The sequence below is a fragment of the Abrus precatorius genome, unplaced genomic scaffold (assembly GCF_003935025.1).
Source record: "Abrus precatorius isolate BTA unplaced genomic scaffold, Abrus_2018 Scaffold8, whole genome shotgun sequence".
NCBI lineage: Eukaryota > Viridiplantae > Streptophyta > Magnoliopsida > Fabales > Fabaceae > Abrus > Abrus precatorius.
In genome coordinates this window covers 22,568,404-22,585,724 of record NW_020874428.1, presented here as the reverse complement: position 1 = coordinate 22,585,724, position 17,321 = coordinate 22,568,404, and the positions used below count along the sequence as shown (strand labels likewise).

Genomic DNA, 17,321 nt, shown 5'->3' with positions numbered 1-17,321 from the left:
AATCATTATATATTTCATTAAAAATAATAATAATAAAATATTATGTCTTCAAAATAATCTAAATCAAATGCTCAATAATCTTTGAGTCTTATCATGAATAAAAAATAAAAAATTACCTAAAGGAGTTTTTGTTTTTGTTTTTACCTTATGATGCTTCATTTAAGACTTAATGTTAGGAAATAGAGAAAATATTCATTTAAAAATAATTTGTATTTCATAGATTTTAAATATAATTTTTTATAAATTTATATTTTAAAATTATTTTAAATTAGAACTTTTTTTCTTCTTTCCCCTCTTTACTTTTCAACTATTCTTTATTTTTCTTTCTTCGATCTCTCAAATAAAATCTATAAAAAAACCTATTTCTTTTTTCTTTTCCTGCTTTTATAACCAAATATGAAATTAAATGTAAATAGATGTAAACATATTATATGATTTACATAATGGCTGTCTCCTATTTATTTCATCAAGAATCAAAATAAAAATTTATAATAGAATTTAATAAAAAAACAAAATTTAAGCATTATATCATAAAATTTATTAATATATTATAATTTAAATTAATATTCTACGTTGAAATTATTATTATTTTTTAAAAATTTAAATCAAAAATAGTTATTAAGATCAAATATCAATTTTACTTAAAAAATAATAATGTTAACAATGACTACAAATAATCAATTGAAGTGAAGTACTCAACTTGTCATATGTATTTTTTAAGATTAAAATTATTTTAAAATAATACATGAATTATACTTGGAATTATTTTTACTTTTTTTTATTTAATTTTAAGTTTTAAAAATAAAAATTATTACTTAACTTTCTTTTGTTATTTTATATAAACTTTTAAATTTTCTGTAAATATATTTGTTCATATAAAATTAATAATACTTATATATTATTTATATTATTTTTAAAATAAATTATATTTTAAATTTATTATAATTTTATTAAATCTTTATCATTTTAATCCATATCATTTATGATTATATAATTAAGTTAAAAAAATATTTTTAAAAAAATAATATTTCAAATAATCTTAGTGTGTATATATATATTAAGATAAAAGATCTGTACATGACTACGATGTTTAAGTTTTATCATTCACCAGTATGTGTCGAAGTCCTTTTTCTTTCTTTTCTTTTCACTTAAATTAATACTTTGTACACTGCAAACTTGGAATTTCATCGTTTTAAAAAAAAAGTACAAAGGGAAAGAAAAGAAGCCAAAAGTTATCACACCTCTTGTTTAATATCGTTAATCGAAAAAGAAGAGATAAATGCTTATCTTTGTTTGGTTGAAACAAAAAGAAAAATGCATGTAAGTAATAAAAAATATATTACATATGTGCGATAAAGCTCACAAAATCATTTTTTTCGTTAATTTTCTTTCGAAAGAGAGATAACCAGAAATAGTGGGATCCACGGAAATTGTATCCCCACTTTTGAGTATTGTCAATAAAAAAGTTAAATAGAATGTGGAATATGACAGTAGATTTCCATTATTGGTTAATCACTTTGTTGTATATATAGCCTTAATTTCTAATTTTCTGGCAGATTTATGCTTTGTGTCCCCCACCATGTTAATTTATTAATCTGATTAACGATGTCAGTAAAATAACTGACACGTTAAATTAGATTAAATATTTTTAAACATATAATCAAATTGTGTGCTAAAAATATTAAAATTTGAGACATGTTAAATGACATTATCCTTAATAATCTATTCGCCTGTAATTTTTTTTCTTCAAAATTTAACACTCTTTAAAAAGATTTCTTAAAACTACAAACAGATAGAACAAAAAACTCATAATACTTTTGAGAACTAAGAAAGGGTAGAACCACAAATGAAACACGGATATATTTTTTAAGTAATTAAGTTGTTGTTATTTCAGATATTTAATAAATATAGTTTATAATTAGTGAAAATAAATGTAACTGATAAATAGTATAAGGTAATAAATACCAATCCATTTAAAACAAAATGGAATGAAATAGAGCAGAATATAACGAAATAAATATCCATTCTATTGTTTGAATATGTTATAATGAAATATATAGAATAAAATTTTCATTCAGTTGTTTAGACAATAAATAAAGCAAAATAAATTATATTATCCTATAATATAAATAAGTAAAAAAGTGAGTTTAGAACTTTATGCATTTATATTAAAGACATATTGATAATTTAATAGTTATAAAATAAAATAAATTAAAGTTTCATCACATTTCACATACCCTTTAAATCGAAGGAACAAAAGTGAAAATTTTGAATGTAAATAGATGAAATTCAACTCATTAAATACTACTTCATTCTATAAACATTTGATCAATCCAAACAATAAAACCATTTAAAACATTGTCCTATTATGTTTCATTTCATCTTTCACCCCCAATCCAAGCACATTATAAAAACAAAAGAAACAATCAAGTAATAATATTCATTTATTATAATTAAATTTTAAATACATTATAATTTAAATAATTTAAAATATCTTTATAAACTTACAACATTATGTACTTCAGTTTTTTAATATATTAAATAAAACTTTTCTAAAAGTGCTCATAATTTAATTTTAATTTATAAAAACATAATTTTTACATATTTAACTTTTTATAAGTATTTATTAATAAATTTATTTAAATTAAACTTCGTTCAAATAAACTTTAAAATCAATTAAATAACTTTAAAATGACCTATTTAGTATTTACCTTGCTATATATAGACATTTAGTATGCGTTAAAAAGTAAATTAAAAAATTATAAACACAAACCTGATGCATAAACTATAATTAATAACACTAAAGATACAAATCTAATGCAAAACTATAATTAATAAACACTAAAGGAAGAGTAAATCCAAATATACTGCCAAACGTGGATCGATGTATAAGAATGGGCTACACGCGGCCAAATCAGTGTATTGCAGAAAATAAACTAAGAGCAAAATGACGTGCACAGAGTAAAGTGGCGAAGGCACTAATATCATAAACAACTGATCAGAAAGATGGATTCAGTCATCAGTGTGTGGAATGTGGATAGTGGATAGCCCAATCCCACGACTCTTCAACTCAAATGTGCCAGTGGTGGACGACAGACCTAAATTTCCCAATTATAATTAAGCATATGTTGTTTTGTTGTGGACTTTAGTTGTGGTGCTAAACCTTCCAAATCTTTGTTCTAAATCTATTGCTCATTAACTTGTTTAATTATTCCTCAAAAAGACTAACTAATTAAGAAAAACTGGATTTGTTCAACTTTAAATCTGTCACACAGGGCTGCTTACTCGTCATCGTAATCAAATTATCCAAGTCATGCAGCCGAAAAGTTCACCAGCCCTTAATTTGGGAGATTAGTGTGGTTACTTTAAATTCGTTTCACTTTTAAAGGGAAATATTAATTATTAGAGTTACTCGTGTTCTTATAAAAAAAACTAAGTTTTTACGTGACGATAAAGTGGTGATTCTCAAATGAGATAAAACCATGAGGATCGCTTTGATCCATTTTATGCGTAATATCAATTTGTTCTTAAATTCATGTTGTGTTTAAGTATATTCTTATTTTTCAAAATATGTTTTATTTTAAATACTCTTACATGTTAGTTTTTAAGTAGAGTTCATGATAATTGAATAAAAAATAAAATCAAAATACAGTAAATTTTGAAAGACAAAAACATATACATACACAGCTTAATTATTGTTTTCTCACAATTAACCAAAACGATTTAAACCATGATTATCTTTCGAACTTTAATACTACACATTGCAATGCCAGTGGAAGAGTGCCACTGGTTGTGTGCACTAACCCCTAGAATGTGCTAAGCATCAAGTCACGTAAATTTTGTTTTTATACGGCAAAGGCTCTTTACAAATTTTTACCCTGTTTGGTAAAAACAGAAAAGCTATAATATACCTTATTTCTCTCATTTAATTTATTTAAAATTTGAGATATATAAACTAATCTTAACTTATTTCGTAAGTACTTGTTCGTGTATAAATTAATCTAAATTGAATTTTGGTGTTTTAAACTGTAGCGTCTATGACGAATTCAAAAACAACTTGTTTTTTGGACTATGTAGGTTGAAAATTGAGTTGAATAAATTAATTTGGTTGTTTTAGAAAATATGATAAACGAACTCACATATGATTAGTTGTCCTCCAAAACGAAGAAGAAACGAAACAACAAGTCAACAATGAATAACAGCACAGAAATCCTACGACAAAGACAATTGATTGATTAATTATATTATTACGACAGCATGCTTTATCTTTGTTGAAAATGCGATTGATTCAAAGCAGTGAACCCGAGACATTAATTAATATGAGGTCTTTTATCTCATACAATACTTTACATCCGAAAAAAAAATCCATGTGGAGTAGAGTGATGGATCGTGTACAACTGTCTACGCACACATGTTTATCAACTGCTCTCTTCAATCCTTCGTCACCACATTTACAACTATCGTCCAACTCAACTATAAATTATATGTGATGCAATTTTTGTCCAAGTGATCTACAGCGTTATCTGTTATTATTATACATTACTAAGACTCTAAGATTTATTAATTTAATTGTTAAATTATATATATAAACGTTAACTTTAACTTTCAAAGCTAAATTTAAATAAATAATATTATTTTTTTAATAAAATACCTTTAAATGAATTGTATAAATCAATCAAAAGAGTTAAATTTAGTCATTTTTATTTTTTGAAATATTATAATATTGCTATTTTATTCTTATTTAAGACCGTTAAACCTATTTTACTATTAACTTTTATTTTTATTAGTTTTAATTTAGATTCTATCAGCAATATTTGTTCAAAATAAATAAAAATATAATAAATATTTAATAAAAATTATAAATATCTTATAAAAAAGAATGACTAAAACTTTTAAAAATTTCCTTATAAAGAAAAACAAAATTTTTTTTATTAAAAAATTATTGTATTTATATTTAATTCTGAAGACTGAAATTAATATTTTTTTAAGAAATAAAAAAATGACGCAAAATTTAGTCCATTAATAGTATTATAATTATAATAAAAATGATTATTTATTACTATTTTTTAATTAATGTTGAACACATGTAAAAAAACAAAAAATGAAATTAAGTGCAATAAGAGTATTTAATTTGCGCGTGGACGTGCATGTGGAGGTATAAAATGGTGTCCACCCCCTGCGGGATTGTGGAAGAGACCTGACAGCAAAAGAGATTGATCATTGAAGAGCGTCGTCTCTCCCTCTTTCCACAACAAATTCCCTTCATTCTTACGTCTTCTTCATAACCGTCATTTTTTGTAATTGTTATCTTCATAAACCCATCATCCCAACCCCCAAAACATGAACCCTTCTTCCCGTGACATGATCCCGTGACCCATTCCCTTTCCAACATTTGTGGCTCTCCTTCACCTTCTTATACGACATCGTAGATCCATTTCAAAATACAAAGCGTTCATTTAAAGGCGAGTAATTATTGTTTGTTAATCGATAGATAATCCGTGTGTTTGTGGAAATGACGGGGAACAAGAAGGCGTCAGGGGAAGCGGGAGAGGGAGAGGGGAAGCAAACGACGTCGTGTTCGAGATCTCTTTCTTCTTCTTCGTCATCTACCACGTCGTCCTCGTCTTCTTCGGATGAGAGAGAGTACGAAGTGCAGGACCTGCGGGATCGGTTGAAATCGTCTCGAGGAAGCCGATTCGATTTGATAGAGAGCGAGTTGGGACTCAACTCCAGATGGACCAAGTTCAGTCGCCTTGCGCTTCTCCATGGAATCCGAGGCTTCTCCAGAGACTTCGTTATTCATCCCGACAACAGGTTTGGTTTAACTTCTCTCTCATTCTCTTTAATATTAACTAATTATTGAATTAAAAATTAAGATACTGTTAGTAAATTAGTTACTTAATTACAACATTGGGTCCTCTCTTCATATAAAAGGTAAAAAAATTAAACACTCGCTCCAAAATAACAAGAGTTATGGTTGGATGAAATGGCGGCAAGTTTGAAATGAAGGTTGGTTCATTCAGGCCACGGGGCATGTGCTGTTTGTTTGGCTGGCTGGACCCGCAATTCATGTGATTTTGCTTTGTTGTCCATCTTATCATAATCCTACTTTATTACTAATACTTTACCCCTTTTTAGAAAAATGCTAATTTAGATAGATTTTAATATCTGTCCTAAGAAAGTTAATTCTAATATGTTAATTAGAATTTAATTTTAATGTACTTTTTAAGTATTGTATATGAGTTTAATTAAGAAATAATTTATCAATTTCTGATCTTATGGTTTTTAAATACTGATCAATAAGTTATTTTTTAAAATAGTTTTAATTTCACATCAAGTAGCATAAATTGCCGTTTGTATTTTACAAAGTTAAACTAATTGAACATATATAAGGTATTTATTTCACCGAAAGAGATATAATTGATTTCAGTAATTTTTACCGTTCAATTAGTCTTTAGCTATTAATCAAAAGTATTCTTACTATCACCAAAAGATATAATGTGTCGACACATGAATATGTCAAATAAAAAAAAAGTTATTTTTAATATTGAAATAGTAAAAAATAATAATCTCGTACATAAATAATTAAGATTTATCAAACTAATGAAAAAATTGCTTGAGTTTTTACCTAGTAAGTTCTGATGTTCTCTCTCTCTCTATATATATATATATTGTTAATAAATAATTTTTTTGTCATTACAAATTGTCTAGAAGATCGTGTAAAAAGTCATCACTATCCCACCAAAAAAAGCTCCATCAAGAAAAATTTCAGCGCTGATTCTAAAAGACGATAATCACCCCTTCACCCGTCGTTTTAACATTTATACATACTATGACTTGACACTCATTATTTTAATTATTTATGCAATAAGATGATGTATCAGTTTTGTCTCTATTATAAACGTTTTTAAAAGCATGAAAAACTTTCGCATTCAATCTGCGCATTTGATAACGATATATCTGTTTCTTTTTAGTCAAGTATTCAATAATAATGATATATCTTTAGGTTTTGGGTGGGGGATTCGGGGAGGAGTTGCTAATTAACAGGCCCAATCTTTCTTTCCGTTGCCAAAGTTTCGTAAGCAAAGCATAATCGCACTGACACACAAGCGTCGTCAAGCCCAAACTATGCAAAGTTGAAAATCAACCTTTTGTTAAAAAGAATTTTGTTTGGCATTTACTTGATAATCAGCCTTAGTAATTTATGAGATTCGATCTAGTTTAAATATCAACCTATGATTACATCCGTGGCTTACCCCGCATATTTACAAATGAAAAGTAAATATTTATAATAGTTTTCTTATACATTAACATTAATAATTATATAATAATTTATTAAAATAAAGGAATAAATAATATCAATATTCAAATCTTTTTAGAAAATACGAGAAAATGAAATTTATTTAATAATCTTATAAATTAACTGATAAAAGACTATTTTGTTTTAACATGTAGGTTGGACTTTGAGTTGTGATTTTGAATTTGAATGTTATTGATTATCTCTCATGATAATTTTATCCACTTTGAACAGAACCATTTTTAACAAAAAATATATTTTTTATTTTTATTAATCAAATTATTTAAACTAAGATGGAATAGAATAAAACATAAGGTACGCTTTATTTCATTTTATTAAAAACTTCTATTATTTTTACTTAAGAAATATAACCAGAAATGAAAATCTGACTTTATATTTTAAAGATATTTTTTTAAAATTTTATTTGATAATTATTTTTTAATTTATATAATTTGCTTATTTATTTATCGTAGAAGTATTATTTATAATATTTTTATAATAACATTATTATAGTGATCGTAATTTTAATAATATTATATTTTAATGATATTATTTTGAAAATAAAAGAATATTATTGATTAATTACATTTTAAATTATACAATATTACATCTAAAAGTATTGTTTTTTATTCTTTCTGTACTATGTATGCCTATTAGTATTATAATATTTTATTTTAGTATCATTTTGATGATTTTATATTGTATTTTAACAGCGAGAGATAATGTTATATTATTTGAAGTTATATTGTAATTTCATTATATTTTAAATAATATGATTATATCATAATAGAAAAAGGTAAAATTATGATGGGAAAATTTAGACTCGGAAAACACTGTTTGGATTATCGATTCGTTTATTATATAGGTTCTATTTATGAGAAGTGGGAAAAATAAGGTGCTTTTGGAGTGAAAAGAATCGATTATTACAATGTTACTTTCGTCATTTATGTTGAACATGGGGCCAGCTCACTTGACCACGAGTAAAATGCATGTAGTAAGTACGGGCCATGCAAGAGGCTGAGAGCAACACTTGATAAATTACTCAAAATCTCTCACTGGTTCAGCTGATGCTTGTAAGCTGAAATAGTTAATGGCCTTGCTTCATATATTCAAAACACTATTCTATGTTGGATCTTACGGCTTACCTCTTATTTAAGACAAGTACTGATAATTAAATGCTTTGCTGCAAATAGTGGAAAAGACTAAACTGCTCGATGTTCTTATCTTGATGGAAACTTCAGGTGGTATCGGGCTTGGACTAAATTCATATTGCTATGGGCAGTGTATTCATCCTTCTTCACCCCAATGGAGTTTGGATTTTTTCGTGGCCTTCCTGAGAATCTCTTTATACTGGACATCATTGGACAAATAGCTTTCCTTGTGGACATTGTTTTGCAGTTCTTTGTTGCTTTTAGAGACAGTCAGACTTATCGTATGGTCCACAAGCGAACCCATATTGCTCTGCGGTAATGTTCTACTCTTCTTTCCCCTCTTGAATGATGTTCTTCTCGCCATGATCACCAATGCTTATAACTATCTAACTTTAGCTTTTAAGATGCTCCTGTGTTTTGGTCATTGGGAAAGTCGGCAATTGATATTTTTTCGGACTGAAATGGCATAGCATATGGCTTTTCTTGGGTGTGAACTTTTTTTAATTGATTTATGGCTTACATGTTTCTTTTCATGTAGGTACGTAAAATCTGGCTTTATCCTTGATCTTCTTGGATGTATGCCGTGGGACATCATCTTCAAGGTTATATTTCTTCCACATTAACCCAAATTTCTTGAGCTCCTATATTGCTTACCTTGAATTGTTTTGACCGTCTCTGACTCGTGATTCTAAAAATTGTTGGAAACTCTTTACTTTCCTATTTAATCCAAGCATCCAACAGAATCTATAATTTCATCACTTATATGTTAGTGTTTTATCATGCTATTTACATTTCACATTAGTTCTGGGCGTCTAGCATATTTTTCAGTTTGCAAAAGAATTTACCTTTTGACTGAGCTTAGTAGCATTGGTGATCTATATAACCAACTCACTTAGTGAGATAAGACTTGATTATTGTTATTGCAATAAAATGAAATTGTTACAAGAAACCTTTGCTCTCATTTTACTTCTTCCTCAACTTTCAATGGAAGTTTTATTTTGTGCTCTAGGTTATCTGTACATAAGATTTGGGATAATTAAATCAAGTTATTATACATTTATAGCCTATACTCTTTTAGATCTCATCTTTATTTTTATTTTTTATATGGTGATGGAACTTTTGTGGACATTTCCTTGATGTCTTCTAGATCTTGATATAGGGAGTTTGTCCTCTTGTAGCAATGTCGCATGGACCATTGTCCTTTTGTTGTGTTTAAGTTTCATTTTTAACCATTATGCAAGTCAATTACATGAATAAAATTCTTACTTGGTGCTCAAGTTTTGGGACTTGAGTGTTAAATCGTGTTTACATAACCTTAGTGCGAGTGGTGAAGCTTGTTATTAAATGTCAGAATTTTGTTCTTGTATGACCTATTGTTCAACTTATCTAGGCACAAGTTAAGAACTTAAAATTTGTGTTGGTTGTGGTTTTGAGACATTAACTGTACAGTATGCTAACATGTTAACAGCTTTTTGTTATGACGTCTGGGTCTGTCGCAGTTTCCCTGTTATTGAAGTCTTTCAGTTCATGGTTTTTACTCTAACCACTAGGATAACTTTTTATGAACAGGCTTGTGGTCGAAGAGAGGAAGTAAGGTACCTTTTGTGGATCAGATTATATCGGGTGCGGAAAGTCACAGATTTTTTCCACAAGTTGGAGAAGGACATTCGTGTGAATTACATTATTACTCGGATTGTGAAACTGATAGTGGTTGAACTCTACTGCACCCACACAGCAGCCTGCATTTTTTACTATTTGGCTACTACACTACCTGAATCCCAAGAGGGGTACACGTGGATAGGAAGTTTACAACTGGGTGACTACAGTTATTCACATTTCAGGGAAATTGATCTTTGGAAGCGCTACACGACATCTTTGTATTTCGCTATTGTTACAATGGCTACAGTTGGTACTTCTTTTAATTCACAAAGCCAAATGATTTTCATTTTGTTTGTCATTAGTTATCGTAACTCTGCCTATGTCATCATATGTTGCCAATAATAACATTGTCGGTCATAAGTCCGCATAAAATAGGAGGATCGTGTGAGGTAATTGGTAGCCAATTTAAAATTTTGAAAAATCTTTTAAGACATGGATCAATGACCCTTTTTTTAGCCCTTCTAATTGGAAAAAAAATAGAAGATAACCTGATTAAAGGTTTAGAGGATTACTGTGCAGGAGCAACCATTAGAAAAGATATTACTCCAAATTAAATAGATTTAGGGATAATTTGGTGTTCGTTAGAGCCCAACTGGATGGTTTAATCCTTGTAACCAATCCAAGCTAGTAGGGTAAGGGTTGACTGTTGTTGCTGTAAACTTGTCACAGTTCCTTGAGTGTTGATGCTTTGAATTTTGAAAAATAAAGCAACAAAACCTCAGCCACTGTTTTTTCACAGAGCAAATCTCTAAAGCACCAGTAAAGCTCCTATTATTTTGAGATTACTGGCTTGGTGGAACCTTAGTTGTCATCTGACATAGTTGATACCTTGTCTGTATCTGTTGAACTTTTTCTAGGCTGGTAACGAATAAAAGAACTGATACTAATTATGATAAAGGGCTATACATTATAGATCCGTGTAATTTTTTCATAGATCTCTGTATCTAAGATTGCTTTGCAAAATGTATTCACTATCTTGTCTCTCTTGAAAGTTACTCTGAATGAATCGTGTTCGTGACATTCTTTTCTTCCGCAGGCTATGGAGATATACATGCAGTAAATATGAGGGAAATGATATTCATAATGATATATGTGTCGTTTGACATGGTTCTTGGTGCTTATTTGATTGGTAACATGACAGCTTTGATAGTTAAGGGATCTAAGACTGAAAAGTATAGGGACAAGATGACAGATCTTATGAAATATATGAACAGAAATAGACTTGGAAGGGATATCCGTGACCAAATAAAAGGCCATGTACGCTTACAGTATGAGAGTAGCTACACTGAGGCTGCTGTCATTCAGGATATCCCTATTTCTATTCGAGCTAAGGTAATAAGAGTAAAAAGAGAATTTTGAACCTCATTTATGGTCTGTTACGAAAATCATCGCTATAGGATACAATTGTAGGCTCCAAGGGGCTGGCATGTTATATCGTTTATTTCTCCTGCTATTCACTTATAAATTACAGTAGATTAAAGTATGATCATTTGAAGTTCCACTTTCAGTTATTGTAAAATCAGAAAATTAATAATGATCCCAATATAGTGTTGGACTGATTCACTTTCCTGATTGCTCTATGTCTTAACCTATTCATTTCCTTAATTTTTTTGCAGCATGTTTTCTGTTTATTTCCTTTGACTCTGCCCTGTCTCAAATTTTGTACTGGAGTTATAGGTCACTTCTTATAGTGACATTTTCAATGTTGATGTGTTGTATATAATTTTTCTGCTTTTCTAGGTATTTTTGTCATGTTTAAAGAATATGAGCTTGAACATTCCCCTTTTCATTCTATTTTGTTTATTTTTGGGAGCACTAAGATGCTTATATTTGAAATAAAGAGATTACTCATAGTCTCATAATAGAATAAAGCAGTTAGTATACACTTCGAATTTATGTCTTTGGAGTAGGATATATTTTATGTTTCAATTATTTTGGTCTTGAATGATGTAGTGGTCTAATTACTTTTTGCAGATATCCCAAACATTATATTTGCCATGCATTGAAAAGGTTTCTCTTTTTAAAGGGTGTTCTTCAGAATTCGTTAATCAGATCGTAAGTAATCATTTTTCCATTGCCTGGCATGCAACATGAAATGGAATTAATGTTATCTGTATTTTTGGTGCACATAGCTCTCTTTTCCTTTTGTAGTTTATCTATAGTCTGCAAATTACAACTAAAACTGAGAGGATCAGCACTTTCTTGCTTTTTTCTATTTGAAAAGTAATTTTTTGCTGTATGGACTTCAATACCGGAACATGTATATTATTTTTCCATTGATCGTTCTGGTAAACCGGAAATGGTTATCAGTGTTTTAAGTTCTTCTGTAGATTTCAGTTGCTGTTTTCTCTGTAATCTATGTAATCAACAGCTATGTCACCCTTGAAAGACTTGATGGGACGAAGAATACTAACTGGACAAAGGCCTGTTCCTTTTGCACATATTTCTACCAACCCATTACTGAAGTAGCCACTTTTACTTTAAGACTGAACTTCATGTTGATAAAAAAATTTACTCGCATGGGCCTCTTCCATTGATTGAATATGACTAAATGTACCTATGTTTCATGATTGTCCAATATCCTTTTCTACATATGGGATGTTGAAGTGATAATAATTTGTTCCTTTGATCTTTCAGGTTATTAGGCTGCATGAGGAGTTCTTTCTTCCAGGGGAAGTTATAATGGAACAAGGAAATGTTGTAGATCAACTCTATTTTGTCTGTCATGGTGTGCTGGTATGGTTTTATATTTCTGGAACCACTTTTGCAATTGCTCAATTTTTTTTTCTTCTTCCTAGATTTCTGATATTTTAGTTATAGCTTCTGTTATTTAAATTATAGAATGCTGGTATGCATATCTTTTTAAGCCTGGGACATGCTGGGTGATGCTGACTTCTTTGTTATTTTATCACCTTAAAGTGTTGTATCACATGAATAGCGGGTCTGAGAATCTTCTAAATATGCTTCATCGTATCTTCAGTAGGTTGTCAAACAGGAAGCTTTTTAGTAGAATTTTAGAACTAATTCGTCAAAAAATTTCCATGGAAGATGAATTTCAATTTATGTTTGTTGAATACCGGAAGCTGTTGCTATGCAGGAGGAAGTAGGCATAGCTGAGGATGGGTCTGAAGAAACTGTTTCACTTCTGGAGCCTAACAGTTCATTTGGAGAAATATCTATTCTTTGCAACATTCCTCAGCCATATACTGTCCGTGTTTGTGAACTGTGTAGGCTCCTGCGACTTGATAAACAATCATTTACAAATATCCTAGATATATACTTCTATGATGGAAGGAAAGTATTAAACAACCTTCTAGAGGTAATAATGTTACATATGTTATTTCTCCCATCATCCTCCCTCTAGTGGAGTGTCAAGTTACACATTTAGATTGTAATTAATTCATATCTGATCATGAGACAGCTAAAATTTCCATACTTTATAGGCAAAAGAGTCTTTTCGAGGTAAGCAATTGGAGTCAGACATCACATTTCATATTGGAAAGCAAGAAGCTGAGCTTGCTTTGAAGGTCAATAGTGCAGCTGTTAATGGGGATCTGTATCAACTAAAAGGTTTGATTCGAGCTGGAGCTGATCCCAACAAGACAGATTATGATGGAAGGTCACCTTTGGTAAGGAGCTTGCTACTTCTTATGATGTCTTGCAATCATTCTTATGCTTTTTCTTCATCTATGATGTCTCTTGTAATTAACTCAGAAACTCAAGGATTCTGTTATGAGAAATGCTTGCCTGATACAAACCTCTTTTTTCCGATAGCATCTTGCAGCATCTAGAGGATATGAAGACATCACACTTTTCCTTATTCAAGAAAAAGTAGACGTCAATATTAGAGGTAATTGTCTAACATCTGCAATATTGATTGCTACCGGACATAAATTTTGTGCCGACTCAAAGATCATTATTCGGCAATTTTATAGATAACTTCGGGAACACACCCTTACTTGAAGCAATTAAGAATGGACATGATCGGGTTGCTTCTTTACTTGTTAGAGAAGGGGCCTCTATGAAGATAGAAAATGCTGGTAGTTTTTTGTGTATAGCAGTTGCGAGGGGAGATTCAGATTTTCTTAAAAGACTTTTATGTAATGGCTTGGATCCCAACTTGAAAGATTACGACTACCGAAGCCCTCTTCATGTTGCTGCAGCTGAAGGTTTATACTTCATGGCAAAGTTGCTATTAGAAGCCGGAGCTAGTGTGTTTACCAAAGACAGGTATCTTTCATCCCTCATTTTGCATGTTCATGCTGATGTGACTGGTGTATGAAGGTAGGGAACCTTTTGAATTGACCCTGGCGCCGGATGCATGCACCCATTTCGGTGTCTAGTGAAAACAACTAGAAGCTTGCTGCCCTGCATTTCTTTCATATTCTGGACACAACTCCATAACAGAATTTTAACATGGCATTAGTATGTTTTTCTGTTCATTTTATCAAGCACGCTACGTACTCAGTCATTGCGGTCAACAGATTGTCAACTGATCACTTGTACGATACTGCCTTGCTTAGACTGATCTATTCTTGTGGGCAACCTCAAAAATGCACCGGCCTGTTGATATGTGGCCTCAGATCCTTTTGTTTCAGCCTTTTTCCCTCGATTATTGATGATTGAACTCCCTTGTCCGCTGCCAAATTGCCAACTAGTTTTCCTTTTCCTTATTCGCACCCTACTAGTATAAATAAGATGAACCAAGTCCATCACACATATCTATTATCAGTAAAATATAATTTCAAAAGTCTTGCTGAACTCTTAAGAATATATTTTCTACTAATTTGTTTCTTTCCTTTTCATTATTACCCTAAAGTTGCATAACCAAAACTTTCCGTTTCACTACAAACAGATGGGGAAATACCCCGGTCGATGAAGCCCGGATGTGTGGAAATAAGAATTTGATCAAGCTACTGGAAGATGCAAAATCTGCTCAACTGTCAGAATTCCCATATCCCTCCCAGGAATTTACAGGTACTGAATACCCTTCTTTTTTCTTTTCCTGAGATGTAGCAGAAAGTGTAGTATAATGGGCTAGGTAGCAATTTAGACAGATTAACTCCTCCATCCTAGTGTGAAAATCCCCAAGAATTTCATAAAATGGACCAACATGTATTGTTACATAGCCTTGCATCTTATCAGTGTCTTACTTCTTCCCCCTTTTACATAGTTCTCTACTTCGATGTCATGTTAAATTTTGTTGGTTTTTTTTTTTCGGTAGATCATGTTAAATTTTATTATTGTGATCAACTTTATTATATAGTTCCTTTATGTTTTGGGTTATCGACATATTGCCCGTCAAACATGATGTGCAAGCAGTTATATTAATGGTTTGCATCTTGTTCTCCCCCATGCATGCCGAGCTAGCAGACTAAAGACGAACATTTTATACCAATTTACAAGCACTTTATTTTGTCATGTCTGCTCCTCTATTCTCTATACTCTAGATCACTTGTTGCTGTAAACTCAAACCTTAATTTCGTCTACCATTTTCAGATAAAATGCACCCAAAGAAGTGCACAATGTTCTCTTTCCACCCGTGGGATCCAAAAGATAATAGAAGACACGGAATTGTATTATGGGTTCCACACACCATTGAAGAGCTAATCAAAACAGCAGCAGAACACACAGATTTTTCTGGCAATTCTTGTATTTTATCCGAAGATGCTGGAAAAATTACTGATGTGGGTATGATTAAGGATGGTCAGAAGCTGTATTTAGTGCATGAAACGAATTAGGCCTCCATATCATGGCTCTTAAAAATCAATATAATAATGTGCCTTCTTGCGATGTCATCTTCTTTCTAGAAACGAGCACATTATTTAACCGTACCGAAGTGACGTGTCATGTGAGAAAACACAAGAGTAACTAAGATCAAATAATGTGCATGTGCTTCAACCGCACCATTTAAAACAGTCCGTGCTAATAAGGTACTCACCAGTAGCTGTTAGTTGTGGCACACGTCAAAGCTCAGCTCGCTAATGTTATTGGTCATTCATTACCCATGTAAGTGTTTAACAACTGGGTTTTACTACACAATATACGGATTTGTTAGCATACTAATTCGAAGTAAAAAATGATTTTTCTTTAAATAATTAATAAAAAAAAATCTTTTTACTTGGTTTGCAAAAAGTACATTTTAATAAAACTGCTTAATTTATGGATTAGCTACTATCCAGTTTAATCTGGTTTTTTAGTAAACTTGCTACGTATGATAATTAACCCACATAAAATAACATTGTTTCAAAGGAATCCCAAAGTAAATCATTTAATCTTAACGCTACTTACACACAAAGTATAATATAATGGGGCGGAGAAATGAAGACGCAAGGTCCTGCTTTTTTTTTTTTTTTTTTAAATAAAATTACATTGTTCTTGGGGAAATAGATATAAATATGCTAATCAACTTCCAACTTCTTTCTATAACTCAGTCAGAAATTTCGAGGAAAAGAAATTCTATTTTTTAATCAATTTTTCTGCTTTCTTGATTCATAAGATTTGGACTTTGATTAAATTGTGTCTAAATTCATATTATTTCAGTGATATTTAACGTAGTTAAGATATTAATTTAACTAGTATAATAATAAATTTGATTTAACATATATCAATTTACGTCACTCTTGGCAAAATAAATTATTTGATGATTTAAGACTATATGATATTGACCATATGTTTATTAATTAATAAAAAAATATTTAAACTGTATTCATATCTTATCCGATATGCAAAAACTAAATGTTGAATTCTATTTTTGTTTAAACAAAAAATTATAAAATATTTTTTAAGCAAATTTTTCACTTCCCTTTTCTCTCTCATCCCCACCCTTTTTCTTCTTCTGTATCCAACTATTTTTCTTTAACCTTCTTCTTTCCCTTCTCTCATGTACAATTCCCTCACTTTCTCCCTTATCCCTCCATACTCAAGGACCTCTCTTTCCACCCCACACTCACTTCCACCAAACCCACTCAACCCCGCTCTTCCGCTTGCATCCTTTCCTCTCAAAATTTGAATTCTAAACTTGTTTAATCAAATTTAGTCATTTTATACATTTTTTTAAGTTTATTATTTGAACCAAAATAAAATTGGACGTCCACTTCTCACCTTAGTGTGAGAGAATTTAGATCTACAGTACTTATTAATTTCAAACCATTCAATAACTTTACTATAATTAGTAATGAGGCGTTTGAGTCTCCACTTGGATGGGAGGGATT

At 30.4% G+C, this 17,321-nt stretch overlaps 1 protein-coding gene across 1 annotated transcript; it reads left to right on the top strand.

The window, feature by feature from the left end:
• Positions 1-5,190: 5,190 nt before the first annotated feature.
• Positions 5,191-15,902, top strand: LOC113847059 (potassium channel SKOR-like). Its single transcript, XM_027475905.1, has 13 exons — positions 5,191-5,814; positions 8,539-8,763; positions 8,987-9,050; positions 10,018-10,357; positions 11,144-11,439; positions 12,082-12,162; positions 12,745-12,843; positions 13,205-13,426; positions 13,551-13,736; positions 13,882-13,957; positions 14,043-14,337; positions 14,963-15,084; positions 15,607-15,902. Exons 1-13 carry the CDS (start codon positions 5,513-5,515, stop codon positions 15,846-15,848), a joined length of 2,550 nt encoding a protein of 849 aa, XP_027331706.1. The 5' UTR covers positions 5,191-5,512; the 3' UTR covers positions 15,849-15,902.
• Positions 15,903-17,321: the final 1,419 nt, after the last annotated feature.

Bases quoted from the DNA above. Each gene is read 5' to 3' on its own strand.
- LOC113847059 (XM_027475905.1), top strand. From the start codon at position 5,513: ATGACGGGGAACAAGAAGGCGTCAGGGGAAGCGGGAGAGGGAGAGGGG. The intron at 8,764-8,986 runs GTAATGTTCTAC...CTTTTCATGTAG, and splicing joins CGAACCCATATTGCTCTGCG to GTACGTAAAATCTGGCTTTA. The intron at 12,163-12,744 runs GTAAGTAATCAT...TTGATCTTTCAG, and splicing joins CAGAATTCGTTAATCAGATC to GTTATTAGGCTGCATGAGGA.